The 16120-nt window shown below is 43.7% G+C and overlaps 1 protein-coding gene across 3 annotated transcripts in view; it reads right to left on the bottom strand.

The window, feature by feature from the left end:
- Positions 1–374: 374 nt before the first annotated feature.
- Positions 375–16120, bottom strand: part of NKAIN4 (sodium/potassium transporting ATPase interacting 4) — a 50150-nt gene continuing 34404 nt past the window's right edge. Inside the window, exons 5-8 of one of the 3 annotated variants that reach the window (XR_010744864.1) lie at positions 9056–9116; positions 5945–6029; positions 2099–2171; positions 375–1662 (exon numbers count right to left, since the gene is read on the bottom strand). Coding sequence is in view for 2 of the 3 variants with exons in the window: in XM_066330858.1 (XP_066186955.1) it covers positions 1653–1662; positions 5945–6029; positions 9056–9116 (156 nt within the window). In the remaining variant the exon portion in view is untranslated. The remainder of the gene's footprint in view (positions 1663–2098; positions 2172–5944; positions 6030–9055; positions 9117–16120) is intronic. The other 2 variants (XM_066330858.1, XM_066330859.1) reach the window with 2 other exon arrangements.

Genomic DNA, 16120 nt, shown 5'->3' with positions numbered 1-16120 from the left:
TTAACTGGGTAATGACACTATTATTAATAAGGGAGGCAGTTGTGTTTTGTTACAGAGAGCTGTCAGGGCTGAGCTTTTTTCTTTGAGGTTTAAACTAGGATGGAACTAGTTGTCTGTTTTGTTCAGTCAGAAGCTGCGGTTTTTGGTGGCTAAAAGAAGAGGAAAAACACCCTACAGAAAACAACATTTTCACCTGCTGCTGCACCCAAACAGAACTCAGAATATTTGAGTATCTTCTATCTGGAATAGAAGTCACATAGAAGCAAAAAAATATTCTCTCAGTGCTTATACATTTGGGAGTATAAAAGAGGATTTTACTTCCTGGGTCGTTTAGAATGAGACAAAAAAAAAAAAAAAAAAAAAAAGCTGCATCATTCTGTCTTTGATTTAGCACTTAATGTTTTTATTTTTTTAAATTCTTCCCTCACACTTCTCCCTAGCATGGCTTCGAGCTTGACCCTTCTTAAAAGCACTTCTCAAAAAATGCCAAGTAATCCCAAACAAATTAGGCAAAACAATAAGGAATTACAACAGCACTTGAAGTACCAGCCCAAAAAGGCCAGGGCTGGCTGACAACTGCTCCTCTTCTGTTTTTTGACACTTAACATGCTGGGAGACACAGCTAACAAAACTGACTTGGTTTTGTTCTTCTTTTTAATTAATTGCTGCAGCTCTTTAATGCGACTTAATTACACTCCCATTCCCCTGTCAGCCCTTTCTCTCCCCTCAAAAAGCCTGTCACAAACAAAACCCATCCATCAGGATCTTACCATGGAATAGGTGTGGCTCTAGCTGAGGAAGGCAGGTGCAGACCCACCTCTGATCCATGAGGAACTTGGCCTTTTCCAGTGGCCTGCAGCAGGATTCAGCTACACCAGGGTTAATTGAATGTAGCTGGGCAGGCCCAGAGTAAGCTACAGCTGCTCCAAGGATGGCTGGGCTGGTTGAAAAGGGGGTGAAGCTGCATGCTGAGTGAGGAGCTGATGGCTGCACTAGTTTTCAGCTGTTGAGCATTACAGGAGTTGGGCCACAGAACCCTGAACTCCAGGACAATGCCTACTGCCATGTCTACAGAGAACGAGCAAGGGAGTCCTGGAGGGGTGGGCACCAAGAAGGGAAAAGTTCTCATCTATAACTTAGAACCCAACAATGCCTAAGTAACTTGGGTGTAAAGAGCCTCCACCTCGTTTTACACAGGCAGGGAGGAGATGAGCTTGTGTTAGGGGATTTAGGCTCTGCTCAGAAAAAGGGGAGGAAACTAACTACAGAACATGTGAAATGTCCCAGGCAGTCACACAGAGCTTCCTTCTTTCTGGATCCGTGGCGAAGGAAGCAGCTCCGACTTCAACTGTAGCTCTTGAGAGAGGCTCTTGGTGAACTTGTTCTGCCAGAGGTCTTTAGGCCATTTCTGGGCCAGTACAGCAGACTGTGGTGGGAAAGGTTCATCAGGGCACTTGGAGAATTAAAAACCAACCGCGTGGCCACTCTTGGATGTACATTCATTGCGTTTGAAAAGAAGACAAAGAACGAAAAAATGGAATGGAGTTCACCATCCTGCATTTCCTCTGCCAAAGATCCAGGCCCCAGGGGACTGTTTCCTGCAGCACCTTTGGTGGAGTGCAAGGTTGATCCATCCTCTGGCTCCTCTTCATTTACGCAGGCCTATAAAAGGGGAAAAAGGTGAGTGTGGAGCAAGTATTCGATTGCTTTCTTAATATAACAGAAATGGTGTGGAAATAATGAAGACAATTTTTTCTTTCCTCTTCTGGAGTTTTAAATATGATTGACTACAGATGAGGAATAGGATTGAGAGCTCAGAAGTAATGTGGTTAAGTAGTCTTCAAGCCTGGAAAGAGTGCTATGCACATGTCAGACCTGAATATGCTGCAGTTAGCTCAAGTGTTAGATCTATGGATCCTCAGCATTTGGAGCTGCATAAAATTTGGTTAGGAACTTAAAAAGCTAAGGGTCATCTCTAGGATAAAGGAACTGCTTGAAATTGCAGTGATGTGCTTTTGGTGTAGGTGCAGCAGGATAAGCAGATCTACTTTTGGAGCCAGCAGTAAAGGTGAGTGAATGCTTTTGGCTGAAACATCACCTCTTACACATGCAGCTTCAGGATGATCAAAAGAGTTTGCAAATTCATGTTGTTTGTTTGGGGAAAAGTCTACCTAGAAAGAGAAGCAGAAGTGTTTTGTTTTGTGTTTTCTCTCTCCTCAGAACAAAGTGGGATTTTTTTTTTCCTGTTTAAGTTTCCTTTGTAAATTATTCTGCTCGTCAAAGCATGGAGAAGATAGGTGGGAAAACAATTCATAAGGAGTTTTCCTCCCCCTCTGTCTTATTCCAGTGTTTCAGTCTTGGATTCTGACTTTTTGACTTGATGTTATTTGTGTACTTGTATATATTGGTGTATTGAAGAACCCACTTTAAGCCAGTAAAGGATGATGGTTGTATGGGGACAAGTCCCTTAATGCTCCCAGCTGCTTCGTGCCTGTGGCCAGCAGACAGTGCCCCACAAAAGACTGATCAGGAACCATTAAAGTGAGCAATTGCCAACTGCAGCCTCAGATCCCTCAATTAACCAATACCTCCTGTTGCTGCTCTGTCGATACTGAGGTCTCCATCTGATAAAAGTCACACCCTGTGTTAACACAGGGCTCTTTCCACCGCTAGATCTGAGGAAAGGCCATAAAATCTGGCTACACAACTCAAATTAAAGCTCTGGAGCCCCTCATGTGATGTAAGTGCTTGAGGTGCCAGATGAGGGTGAGGGGCTGCAGCCTCACAAAGGTGCAGTTCATTGCTTGGCCTTACAAACACGCTCTTGCAAGGCAGGAAGATCCAGTGCTTGTCCCTGTACCTTTTCAATAAACAGAGGGCACCTCCTGTCATCCAGCAGGTTCTTGATTTAGCACTACCCTGTGTACAAGATCATGCTCTGAGGCTATTCTGCCTCAATTGAGATGGCACAGTGCTGCTTTCCAAAACAAATTCGGAGAGTGATGTCAGGAAACTGAAAGGATTCAGCAGGCAGGAGGTGCTGACAAATGCTCAGGATGCTCTGGGTACTTGGCAGGTAGTGCAGGGGCTTGGAGAGAACAGCTTGAGTGAGAAATGTCAAAGCTGGCTTGGCCAGCACTTCCACGGCTATTGGTGCAAAAATGCTCTTTTGCCTCAAGTGATGAGAATTCTGTTACCAGAAATGAACAAAGAAGAAGAAAAGCAGCCCAGAGCTGAGGTTCTGTGCTGTGCAGCACAAGGGCTGCCAACAGGCACAGCCTCAACTTCTGCATCAGTTGGGGGAGGAGAAAGAGTTCAACTCTTTCTTCCTAAAAACTCATTGGAAATGCTCTCTTTTAGCCTCAGGTGAGCAATTTCCAGAAGTGATTTACCATCCTTTGGGTAAGTACTTTGTCACAGAAACTTGGGCACTGATGACTTTAATATGTCTTCTATCAAGAGTGCTAATCTATTATTATTATTATTGAATAATTAGTGTGATGCCTTGATTGGTAATCGGAAGTGAGATTAAGCGCAATTCTTCTGGTCAGTAAAACTTCCAGAACTTTTTTTTTTTTTTGTGATATTTTGAGCATCTTTTACTTCAGGTTGTGACTTCAAACTGTAACTGTCACAACCAAACTCCCCTGGAGTCAATGAAAGGTGGAGCAAAAGCAGTTGGGGAATCTGAAACAGAAATAACTTTATTTTTAGAATACCATGGTTGCTGTGTGAGTGTTCAAGGTGTGAATTGACATAAGCACTCGTGAATCTTGCCTTTGGAAACAACAGTTCCAAAATGATGGTTGATTGTTGTTGCTGGCTTTTTTTAAAAGAGAAAAATAACACGTGACTTGAAAAAATTGTGAGGTTTTCCACTAACTGGAGGCTTGCAGCTGAGGTCAGGGAGATCATTTTGATAAAGCTGGGACATGACTGGATTACGGTGTGGAAGTCCCTATTATCAGTAACAGTTTGGGGAGGTGTTTTTTCCTCCTAGCAGGAGGCAAAGGTATTTAGGAACTCCTTTCAGTGCTGTGGCTGGAAGCTGAAGGCCAGATCTGGGGTGCACAGTTTGAACACTGAATTTAGCGGCTCATGTCATTGTTCTGTGGGGTCTCAGATCTCTAAAAACTCTTGAATTTAGAGATACAAAGAAGAGAGAGCAGAGAAAAATGCAGGAAAGGGCACAGTGGGAGGAAAGTGTGATCTCATCAGAGAAGGATAGGTAAAACTGGAGTGAATATGATAATTCCATTAGGGAATGAAGGAAGTGATCCTGTTAGAGAAGAGTGGCAGCCCAGAAAATGCATCTGACTGCAGCCAAGGGAGGTGATGCCATCCTAAAATTGAAGTTCCTGCTTGCAGTTGGCTCCAAGTGATCAGTTGTAGAACAAATTTGGTTTCATTCAGCATTTCAAAAGGAGTTCAAACCAGAAAGACAATGTTTACTCTTGTGTAAACTTAAATTTCAGGTAAGCTGGATGTATTTGTTGTTTCTCATCTTCTTGAACGAGATATATATATATATTTAAAAAAGCATTCAAGTCATCACTAAACGATTTCCACAGCAGGACAAGGGCAGCTGGCAGTCAGTGCCCCAGCCTGCAACACTCCATAACCTGGGAATTAATTATCCCTTTCTCCCCTCACTCCCATTCACACACATGGAAAAAAGGCAACAGGCTGAAATAAATAAACAAAAATTGCTATTTGGTGGCTGCTGAAATTTATAGAGGGTCACATTATCTACAGCTCAGCAGCTGTTTTCACCTCCTGTTAGCCTGAAAGAAATATTATTTTGTACTGGCAGAAAACATCAACAGAGAAGTGATGGGCTAAAGAACGGGAGGGAGGAACAACAAAATTATCTGTGGGCTTGAGCAGCAGCTTCCCCTCTTACTGAGGCCCTGGAAGAAAGTTTTATATGGCTAACTTCTCTTCATGTTACAATCTCCCCATGCAGGAATCTTCATTTGGAAGTGATAGCTTCTTTCACAAGCAGAACTGGTCATTTTAAGTAAAAAGCAGCCCAAATCCTGTACTGTAAAAATGTGATGCTTCTTCAGCACACTGCTGCATCCAGCTAGTAAATCAGGGAGCTGCTTAAAGCTGCACAGTTTCTGCAGACTATGAAAAATTCCACCCCACTGTGACAAAATGAGAGAGAAATCAATATTTAATCTCCTGTAGCATCTCTTGTAACAACACTATGGAACCCCCAAAGTTACAGAGAATTTAATGGCTTTGCAAAAATTACTTGTATTCCTGATCTTGTGCTGCAGTGACAAAGTGGGCAGTAAGTCCTTATGAAATTAGAGGGGCACATCTACCAATCTACCTCAGGGAAGTTTTTCTTCCCTCGGCCCTGCTCTTTCCCACCATCCTCACATCCTTCTTTTTGGCAGGACTCTGGTAACATTGTTCCTGAAAAACAGCCTCCCTCAGCAGCTGCTGTGAAAAACTTCCATGTGTTGAACTGCCTCCTGCAGATCAATTTAAAGAATATAAAATCAGATCTCATTGCTGCTTAAAACAGACAGAACTGGCCTTTGTGCTTGAGAATCTCATTAAGAACCAGCTTTTAAGTGGACAGAGTGAAATTATGATCTTTTGCCTCAGAGGGCAGAAATGGAAATTCAACAGTGGCCTTTCATTATTGGTATGAGAGAAGCTGCTGTGGACAACTCCCTTTTCTGCTCTCAGCTGAACTCTTGGGCTGCCCCACAAGTGGAAGGCTCAATTCTTGGAGGCAACAGAATTTAAAATAATTGTGGAGATGAGAAAGAGCAGCTTCACCTTCTGGTGTCAATTTGTTCATTTCTTCCATGCCTGAAAAGCAACCTGCAAGGAGGGAAAACCCCTGTGGTTTTTTTTTCATGTGGTACCCCTGAGCCATGAAAGCAAGAAGCACGTGGAGTCTTTTAGCACAGATGATACTTACAGGTATGTCTGCTTGAACAAAAGGTTGGTGGGTTTTTCATTGACATGGTAGAGAGGAAATGGATCAAATCCACCAATGAAATCAACTGAAAAAAAATCGAAACTCAAATAAACAAACAAACGTGGCCAGAAAGTTGAAAGGAAATGAAAGAAAGGCTTGGTGCATGTCATGGCATAAACACAAAAAAAATTAATGACAGAACAGAAAAGTGATTTTTTTCAGGTATGGATTTCTGGGATCTCCTGGGATGGGCGAGCGTGCCAAAGAGGAGATTCCAGCTAACACAAAACCTTAAGCAGAGCTAACAAAAGGCTCTAGAAAAGCCTCCTTGGGTATTTCCACCACTCTGTGACTGCACGTGAGAGGAGCAGACAAAGCCAGAGCCGAGGGGAGGAAGCTGGGGAACGGCTCTTGAGCCCATGCCAGGGAGAAGCTGGCAGCACAGCACTCCCCGTGAAGGTCACACAGTGAAGTGAGAATTTTCTTGCCCCACTTGTCTTTCCTGCAAGACAACGGCAGCTTTGGAAAACTGCAACCACCTCATTATCTCCAGCTCTGGTATTTTTCGCATCCCCACTGCCAACTCAATTTCTTTTAACTGTGCAGGAATGGGAACAATGCTTCCCTTCTCCAGAGCTCATGGAGGGGACAGTTCAGAGTGACAATTCCCTCAGTAACCAGGGAAGAATTTTCCAAGGCTGTCTCAGCTCCCTGGACTTGAGGCCAAGCCTGCAGCACAGAGCTGGCCAGCACAGTCAGGGCAGGAGGTGCTCTGATTTGTGACTGACCTCTCAGGCCTTGCAAAACCCTTTAAAACAGACCCAGTTTGGATCCTTTTTTTGGTGCCAAATTAGTACATTTTACATGAAAGTGTGAAAACCATCCTGTCCAACTGCCATTAAAAAAAATGGAGAGTTTTATTAACTATTTATGTGCCTGCTTGTTTTTCTTTCCTGAAGGTGGCACTATTATTTTAAATTTAGGCTGAAGAGGTTTGAGGGTTTTGCTGATCAAATAATAGAAAAAATTTTTACTAATATACTGGATGTGAAAAAACTTGAACTTCTTAAAGTACATTTAGAAACCTAAGGACAACAGATTCTGACAAATTCCATCTTGATGGAAAGCTTCATGCTGATACTGTGATTTTGAGACAACTGACAGGTAATGGGTGAAATCTGTAGAGGTTCTAAGTTAATTGTGGGGATAATTGCCAAATAGTTGCAGTGAAACTTTACCTTTTCTCAGCCACTTTTGAAAGCATTTGAGTATTCCAAAATCAAAACAGGCTGCCATTTAAAAATCCCCAAGATATTAACTTTATTACCTCAGTTATATGCCTAAACTGGGGAACTTTAAAGAACTTCAGTTTTCAGTAACTATCGAGTACCTTGAACAAACACAAGTCCTACCCTCTGAACATGCAAGCATGAGGGCACCCAAAATCCAAGACACTACCAAAAAAATAATAAATCTTAAGTGTGGTTCCTTGTGATTCAACACATTCATTGCATTAGCACATCTAAAATATTCTTGCCCACAATTCAGCTTTAGTAGGTCCCTACTGCTGTGTTTTCTCATGAAAATCACGTTAGCATGAGCTTCCTGATTAATGTGCCTCAGCACTTATAATTACTTCATGCTGCATATCAAAGCAACATTTAAAGGAAACCACAAATGGAAGAGAAAATTAAAACGCAGCTCAAATTTATTCAGGTCACTGGAAGGATCTACCCCTGTGAGTGTGAAATATTGATGGTTTGTCACTGTTAATTATTCAAGCTGGCATTTTAACTCCAAGCTGGGAAACTGGGAGGGAAAGTAAATTTGTTAGTGGGGAAAAAAAATACATATCCTGAAATTACCAGCTCTGTGTTTCTTAGATAAAGCTTCCTTCCATGTTGTTGCCTCTCCTAACAGTTCCCTGCTATAAAAATGAGTTCTGTCAAGTTATTGCTTTACAATATTCAGCAGGGGCTCAGAACTGGAGCTATTTAGCTAATAGAAGAGCTATAGCCTAATTTAAAAAATATTACTATAATGTAGCACCTTCTCTAAGTGCACTGCCAAGCTCTAAAGAAATGATCAATAAAGCCAGGAGAATGAGTTCAGCCAGGAAGGAAGGAAGAAAAAAACATAAGGACAAGGCAGATAAGTAATGCATCTCCTCTCACTCCTATGAAAACACATTCTTCACATACTTTCAAATACTCAGTTCAAAGCTGTTGTTTTCCAGCTCTCCTCCATGCCAGCTGCTCTTTAAAACAACAAAGCTACTTGCACAAACCTAATCAATGCCTTAAAAGAATTGACACTTGGATGTAAAGCGTTTGGATGAGATCCTCTGCTGGAGTAAACTGGCCTAGACCCAACACACTGCCAAACAAGTCTAACTTTGCATTTACTTTAACTCCATGCATCCATTTTTCTGTTTGTAAAATTATTGGTCTCAAAGGGTGTTTTAGAGGGACAAAGCAATCCAGGAGCAGGTGGGTACCTGCACAGACCCCACAGACCTGTGAGTCTTTCCCCTGACACGTGTCATAGTGACTGGCTGTCACTGAAGAGATTTGTGTCCCCAACACGAGAGAGCTGGCTCCTTCCTCCTCGTAATTCAAACACAGCACTTCCTCTGCTCTTAAATTAAGTGGTCAGATTGGTTCTTGGCAAGAACTCTCATGATCTGCTTCATGCTCAGCTTGTGGCACAAGAGGCTCAGCAGGTCTCCCACTTGAGCCCTGGGCTGAAAGCTTTGTTGTAGGTGCTTTTAATCACAGCAGTAATATTTCAGAACCATTCTTCTCAGGCTGTATGAGCTTGAGAACAGAAGCAGCTGCCCAGTTTCTCTAAAGCTAAGTCCAGCTGAGAAGCCAAAACCAAGCTCTTTTTGTGCCCTAAGTGTAGCAGAATTACAGCATCTAACAGAGTGACACGGGGAAAAAAAACCTCACAGAAAAAATAGCTGATCCTTGAAGGGTAATTAGTGCCATAACACACAGAGGCAGAGATGGAAAGAAGTCTGATGGCAGCTCAGTCCTGACAGACAAACATCTGAGAGGGAAATAAAATTTACTAAAACCTTTGCCAAGGGATCTGTTGATAAATACTTACAGCTGTCTTCTTCTTCTGTAAAAACACTAACCACGTAACAGGCATAGACAAAGCCCACCAGCTGGAAAAGAGAGAGGAGAAATCATTTTAGCATCAGCCAGTGTGAGCCTGGTCAGAACCCACTGGGCAGAACTTCAACAGGCACTATTTACACTCAGCTTGGCAGCATTTCAGTAACTGTGGAGCCAAGTTATATTTGCTGCAGGCAAGGGGGCAGGTGTGGGTGTGATGGAGCACCCCCAAAACTCGAGAAGGAAAACTTGCAAGACCCATCCTCACCTTCAGAGTAGCACCTTCAGTTGCTTGAATGACTAGCAAGGACATGGGTTGGCTTTGTTGAAACTGCAACTGCTGTGCTAAGTTAACTCTCTGTAAGAAATGATGGAGACACGGGAGAGGGCCTCGTGGGCCAGACAACAATGTCCAGGAGACATTGTTTCAATGACAAGAACTCATCAGCTCAGCATTCCTGTCACATGGGGTAAATTACCAATTAGAGGTGAGTAGTTTTTATGCAGATGAGACAAGAAATTAGTTAACCATAAGAATGTTGCTGTACTGGCAGAAATGCTCGGAGATGCCAAAATCTTTAGTAACTCAATAGTTTCTAGAAGCTATAAAGCATCAGAGCCCCCTCCTTCAGGCTCACTATAAAGTTGTTCCTCAGCCTAAACAGAGAAACAAACTCCTGGTACTATGGGAGTTACGCATTACAGATGCAGCAGGGTCTTATTTTGCTTTGCCTTCTTCCTGTTAATCAAATATCCTCTCCATCCTTCATTTTCCATCTTTACATAACACCCCACTTAGCGAGATCCTGGTTGACAGTAACTGCGTTAGTAAAGTTATTGTGAGGCGTAATTGTTTTCCACTGTGAACTCAATTCCTGGGAACAAGAGTCAGCCTGTAACACACAGTGACTCACTCCAAGTGGAGACAGGATGATGCATGGGAGGGCTTGAAAAGTAGAGTCCATTCATTTTTAATATGACAGAAAAATACATCACACCCGAAAACAAAAGGCAAGATAATGAGATTTCTGCTGGGGAGCTATACAATGTTTGTGGTTTCTCCAGCTCTCCCTGACAAAACACGCCTTGTTGGGAGGAAATGGAAGGTTTTAGTGGCATCACTGAATCCTGCTCTTCCTTGAAGATTTTTCTATAATCATCTGAAAGAGAAGGCAGCTCACTGCTTTCCTCTTGGGTGGGCCTTATGGGAGCACATCCCAGAACCTCAGTGGAGGACAGGCAGCTCTGAGGACTCCCTCATTCCTCTGCTGGGCATTTCTGGAACCAAGGCTGCTTCAGGCTAAGCTGCTGTGAGCTACAGGGAAGCATGAATCCTCTGGCCACATGCAGTGGCCATTTTAATTGTACCTGCTGCCTTTTAGAATTATCACTGTTTAAGACACAAATCAAAAGCAAACAGAGTATCAGAGATTTTTCCTCTCTCCTATTGCTTGTACTGTAATACAATAAAACCTGGAAAATGTGTTTTTTGGTGTTGGTTTTTTTTTTCCTTTTTTTTTTTTTTTACTTTTTTTTTTTTTTTTTTTTTTCCTCCTGAAGTTTATGTCAGTTTTTGGGCAGGTCAGAGCAACAAAGCTGAGGAGGGGTCCGGAGCACAAGTGTGATGAGGAATGGCTGAGGAAGGACTTTAATGCTCCCTGTGACTCCTTGGAAGGAGGTTTTATCCAGGTAAGGGTCTCTCTCTTCTCCCAAGAAACAAGCAGACAACAGGAAACGGCCTCAAGTTGTGCCAGGGGAGCTTTAGATTGGATATTGGGGAATATTTCATAATTAAAAGGGTTATCCAGCCCAGGCACAGGCTGCCCAGGGCACTGGTGCAGTCACCATCCCTGGAGCGATGTAAAAGACAAGTAGATGTGACACTTGGGGACAGGTTTAGGGGTGGGCTTGGCAGTGCTGGGGGAGCTCCATGGCCCCGGACACTTTCCCCCCTAAACGCCGCAGACTCCGGGCCCGGCTCTGGCCGTGGTGCTGAAGCCCCGGGGCCGCTCCCCGGAGCCCGGACACACCCGCTCATCCCCGGCCCGCGGGATCCGACCCAGATGCTTTTGGGAAAACAAGAGTGCTTCCTGCACGTCCCAGCACTCCAAGAGATGTCCAACCACCCTTCTGCACACCCTGATCTCCAGCATAAAGGCATTTGAACCCAAGTAACAAATTCGGGCTGTGCTGACACACATCCTCTGTACTTGCTCGAGCATTTTTAGCGTTGTAAGATCCCGCCTCTTACATCAGGGGAAATCACACAATTTACACACACACACACACGAATATCCAGGCAGGAAAGACACATCCTGAATACACACCCGGATTCCAAGGAAACTCTAGGACGGTTTTCTCCCTCCCCAGATTTCCCATCACCTCTCAGAGTGGGAACTTTGGGTTAACAGCCACGCCAAGTGGCAGCCCTAAATCCACTCACCGTTATAATGCTCTGTAACACGTAGACACAAATCTTATGTGGTACCTGTGTCAGGAAACTCCTGATAGAATTAACAATGAAAATGATTTACCTGCCCAGTTTATGAGCAGAGTTGAGAGCGATTATCAGCTGTACTGTCACAGCACACCTGACAAAGCTCTGGACATTGTTCACGGTTCAGAAGCACCAAGCAATGTGATTGACTTGGGAAGTTTGTTTTGCACAGAAATTAATGCCCCGTAACCCTCAACCATCACTCTGCTCACCCCATACATTTTTCACTTTATGACTAAGGTGACTTTTTGTATTCAGAAAAATAAATCAACCAATCAAAAACTAGTGAATTAAGTGAACTTTCCTAAATCTCTAATTCCAGCTCCATTGGAGTGGAGGGTTTTTTTTTTTATTCTTTCCATCTTCTGGCTTGTTTCAAAATCATCTGCTTGGTGTTTAAAATTTACTTTTTATTGACTTTATAATCCATTCCTTCTTTAGATGCATTTCAGCAATAAAAACCCCTTGCTTAATTAATGGAAATTTCTATTCAAATAAGCTTTGTCTTATGATCTGGCCAGAACAGGAGAGTTTCAGTGGCAAGGGGGGAGGAGATGTACAATATAAATATGAATTTCAGGTTTTTGTGTGCTGACCTAAACTATAATTAAATACTCTAAAGCATTCATCTGTAATTAAATAACCTCAGCTTAAATAATGTCAAGGGTTAACTGAACTCACAGGAATCCCCATGTCTCACCTTTGGAATAAATTATGAATAGAGCTAAGGAGGAGAAGTGCTGCTCCTATTGTCCAGTCTTTCCCCTGGAAGAGTCTGCTGGAGTGTGGAACGAGGAGACTCCAAGAAACACTCAAAATTCCCTTCTGACTGCATCTTTGATAACGATGTGTTGAGCCCCCAAACATCACCCAGTTTATCAGCAATTAACAAAGAACTCCTGTGGAAGCTTCACAGAAGTCAACAATTTGGAATAATTTCACCCTCGCTCCTGCTGATTTCAATACAAAGGAGGGCTTTAAGCTCTGTATCCCAGGGAAATACCAATAATTCCTGGATCTTTGCAAATTACATCGGGCAGGTGGAAAAGGAGGGGAAACGTCAGCGATGTAAAATGACACTAAGCCACTGCTCTAATTCCCCAAAGAATGTTCTAGGGCTTTAGCCTCTGCTGCTGTTTCTCTGCTTGTTCTGCATGTGCAGTACCAGCTTTCTCCAAGCTGCAGAAGGATCCGATTAAGCTTTTTATTAGGAACACATGTTGAGGGCAGGTGTGTTCTGTCAGCCTGGGAACGCACACCCTGTCCCCAAGAGAGGATGGAGCTGGGGTGCCCCAAGCACTCTGCAGGCAATCAGAGTGGGGAAGACTGGAAGAGACAAGTCTGCCCCAAGGGAATGAGGGAAACAGATGTCTGAGCATCCCCCTGCCCTTCAGTCCTCTGAAGTTAACTTTTTAATAGAGAGTTTAAAACAGCAGTGTTGAGTGAAGGCGCTGGAGCCAGAAGGAATAAATTAGAGAAAAACCTGGAGAAAGGGACCAGCTGGCTGCAAGTGTGCAAAATACATAAAGGAAGGGAAGGCGAATTTTAGGAGGTGTTACTGTTACTTGTGTAAGATCTTAGCTGTAGTCTACCCCTGTCCTAGTGAAGAATCTCCAGCTCTTCTCTCAATAGACAAACTTGCCACTGCTTTTTCCACCACAGAGAATAGGTGCAAAGTCTCTTCTTTCAGGGAGATGCCTTCTAGGCTTCACTCCTAACCAGAGCTAATGAAAGGTGCACACTGGCATCAGTGCAAGAGGGGAAAATGAAGGGAAACCTGCTATGAGAAAGCAAAATTCCAGCTTGTGAAAGAGCTATTGTGACCAGATAGCCGAAGAGAGGCAATCAAAATCCTTTAATTCCTTGACCTTCTTTACTCTTTGGATGCAATTACAACCACTGAAAATCTACCTTCTGCCAAGAGAGCAAGGCATTCTCTTGTACACTGGTTCTCATATAACATCTGCTGTCAAGGCTTGCCTTGCTGCCTCCCTGGGAACCTTCCAACCTGTCAGTCTGAGTGAAAACAACAGACAGGCAGGCAGCGAGTTCTGCCAGCTGGGAAGACATTTCCAATTTCTACCCCTTTCAGTGCAGCCTCAGGAAAAGCCCAACCCTCCCCACTCCCAGAAGCACCATATGGAGAGCCCAGAGCTATGCCAGGTATTTCAGAGCTGGGAATCGCTCCTCTCCCTGCTGGCTGGTGAGCTGGGGACGTGCAGGATGAATCCTTGCTAAGGCAAAAGCAAAGCAGATTCTCATCTTGACAAAGGAGTTGCTGCTGCATTTCCTACCTGGGTTGGTAGGATTATCTTTGCAGTTGATTTCTATACCAGGACAGGCTTTTAGATGTTGCCACAATGAGCTTTTACCTCCCTTGTGTTTTGTTCTAAAGCATTGAGAAAGATTTTCATACTGGGCCCTACAGCAACTTGTATCATATGTGGTGACTAATATGCCCAAGTTTGATTGCATTCCAGATTAAAGGAATTGCTTTTGCCTTCAAGGAGTACAGACAAGCTCTGAGCAAAAGCAGACTGAGACCTTATGTATCCTCAAATGTATGCCCAGGAGCAGGATGATATAATCAGCAGGAGTCAAGCTGACAGCCAACACTGTGCTCACCATATGGGTCCAGGTTTGTTCTCCCTCTCCTTTGGCATGCCAGACTGAATTCAGGGAGCCTTGCCCCAAGTACATAACACTATAGCACAGTCCCTCACTAATCTCAAGGAACTGGAACTTCCAGAAAAAAGAAATAAAGTGCTCAGAGTCGGGAACGGCATATTCAAACAGCATGGATTTCACAGTGCTGTATCTGGGGTGAAAACCAACCCAAGCAGAACACACCCCCTCACCCCACAACTTCAAAAAACCATCAGAAAAAGCAAAACCAAACTACTGAGAGTGCAATTTTGCCTGTCCCTTGCCCTTCCTAACAGGGAACTGACTGTTCTGGTCTCAGACAAGGAGGGAACTAGGTCACGTCTCTTGCTGCATCCCCTGAGCCTTCAAGTTGCTGGTTGTGTTTTTGTGCTATTGATCTGTGTCCCTGCCTGTCTGCAGCACTGTACCTGCCAGCACTCTGGGGACAGCTGCCCCTAATAAAACCTGCCTCAAAGTGAGATAAAGAGAACAGAAAAAGATACTGGCAGGGATCAAAGAGTTTGACCCTCAGAGAGTAAAAAGGGAGAGAACTGGCTGACTGCTTCCAGGCAAGGTCTGAGGGAGAAAGAAGATTTGCTTTTTGCCTGACCTCAAAGAAGAGGGGAAAAGCTCCATTTCTCCCAGTACATGACAAAATTGCATGAGCATTTCAGAGGCAGCAGCAGCTGCAGACCTGGGGCTTCAATACTCTGCTTTTATTACAGGACAAGTAGAAATTTAGTTCACTGCATAGCTCAGCCCATATGGGTTTCTTGCTTACACGTATTTTCAACCCCATTTCCAGGTTTTAGGACTCAAAAATTTATTGCACCTTAAATCTCAGGGAGAAAGAGAGAGAAAGTATTTCCCTAAATCTGATTTTGTCTTATATTTCCCTCCTGTCTCCCCATCTGGCCCTTAGTGGTGTTCTGCAGATGCACAGAGAATATTGTCATGTGCCTTTGGGAAGAAGCAAAGGAAAAACCACTGCCACAGATAGTCCCATATATCAGGGAGATCACTTAGCCCAGGGCCACGTGCCTAAGTCAGTAAGCTGCCAAAAAAACAAAGATCTACTCTAAACAAACTCAGGACCATTTGTTGGCTCAACCTCTAGCCCAGGGCACAGGGGTTGTGCCAGCTCAGGATGGAAGCTAAGAGTGAGAAACCTCTGTGCTTTAAAAAGGGATATTTTGACTGCAAAGTCTGCCCTTGTTTCACCAAACTCAGGTACAGCTCCATCTAAAATCCCTCTCTGAAAGACACCAGGTTTCCTCCTGGACACACAGGTTTGCCTTTCTCCCACACAGGCTCAGAAGCAGCTCACAGACAGACTCATGCAGATCATCTGCCCCGAAGGAGAACTGACAGATTATTAACAGCCAGCACACGTGCCAGGGAGCCCATCCAACTCAGGAAACAGGAGCTTCTGCCTCTTCTCTGGGACATGGCAAGAAAGGAGCCTGAGCCTTCCCCCCTCTCTGCAGTTCACTGGGTCACACAGACCATCCCAGCTAATAGGAAATGCAGGATCAGGACAGTAGAAAGCTGTACCAAAGGCGTGCAGAGAAGTATGTGGCACTCCAGAAATGTGGAAAAATCTCTATTTGTTATCCTTCCGCATTTAAACAGGGCAAGTCACCTTTCTTTTTATAGCCAAAACATTAATGGTTCCCCAGTTCACATTTGTAACTAAAGCCATTTAAGCTCAAAGTAACAAACCAAAGCAGATTAGAGATGTGGGCTACAAAATGCAAGAGCACCACAGAAGTGAGAGGCACAATGGACTTTTTGTTTCAGTTAATTTCACAGAAAAGTGAGAAACAATTAACAGTGAAAGTTAAGGGCACTGCATTTTTGCAGAGTGCTTTCAAAAGCCTGAGGAAGACCGTGATGAGGAAAGAGTGGATG

The sequence above is a fragment of the Sylvia atricapilla genome, chromosome 16, assembly GCF_009819655.1.
Source record: "Sylvia atricapilla isolate bSylAtr1 chromosome 16, bSylAtr1.pri, whole genome shotgun sequence".
Classification (NCBI taxonomy): Eukaryota; Metazoa; Chordata; class Aves; order Passeriformes; family Sylviidae; genus Sylvia; species Sylvia atricapilla.
Note: the sequence above shows the minus strand (reverse complement) of the source record. Positions and strands in the feature narration are given on the sequence as shown.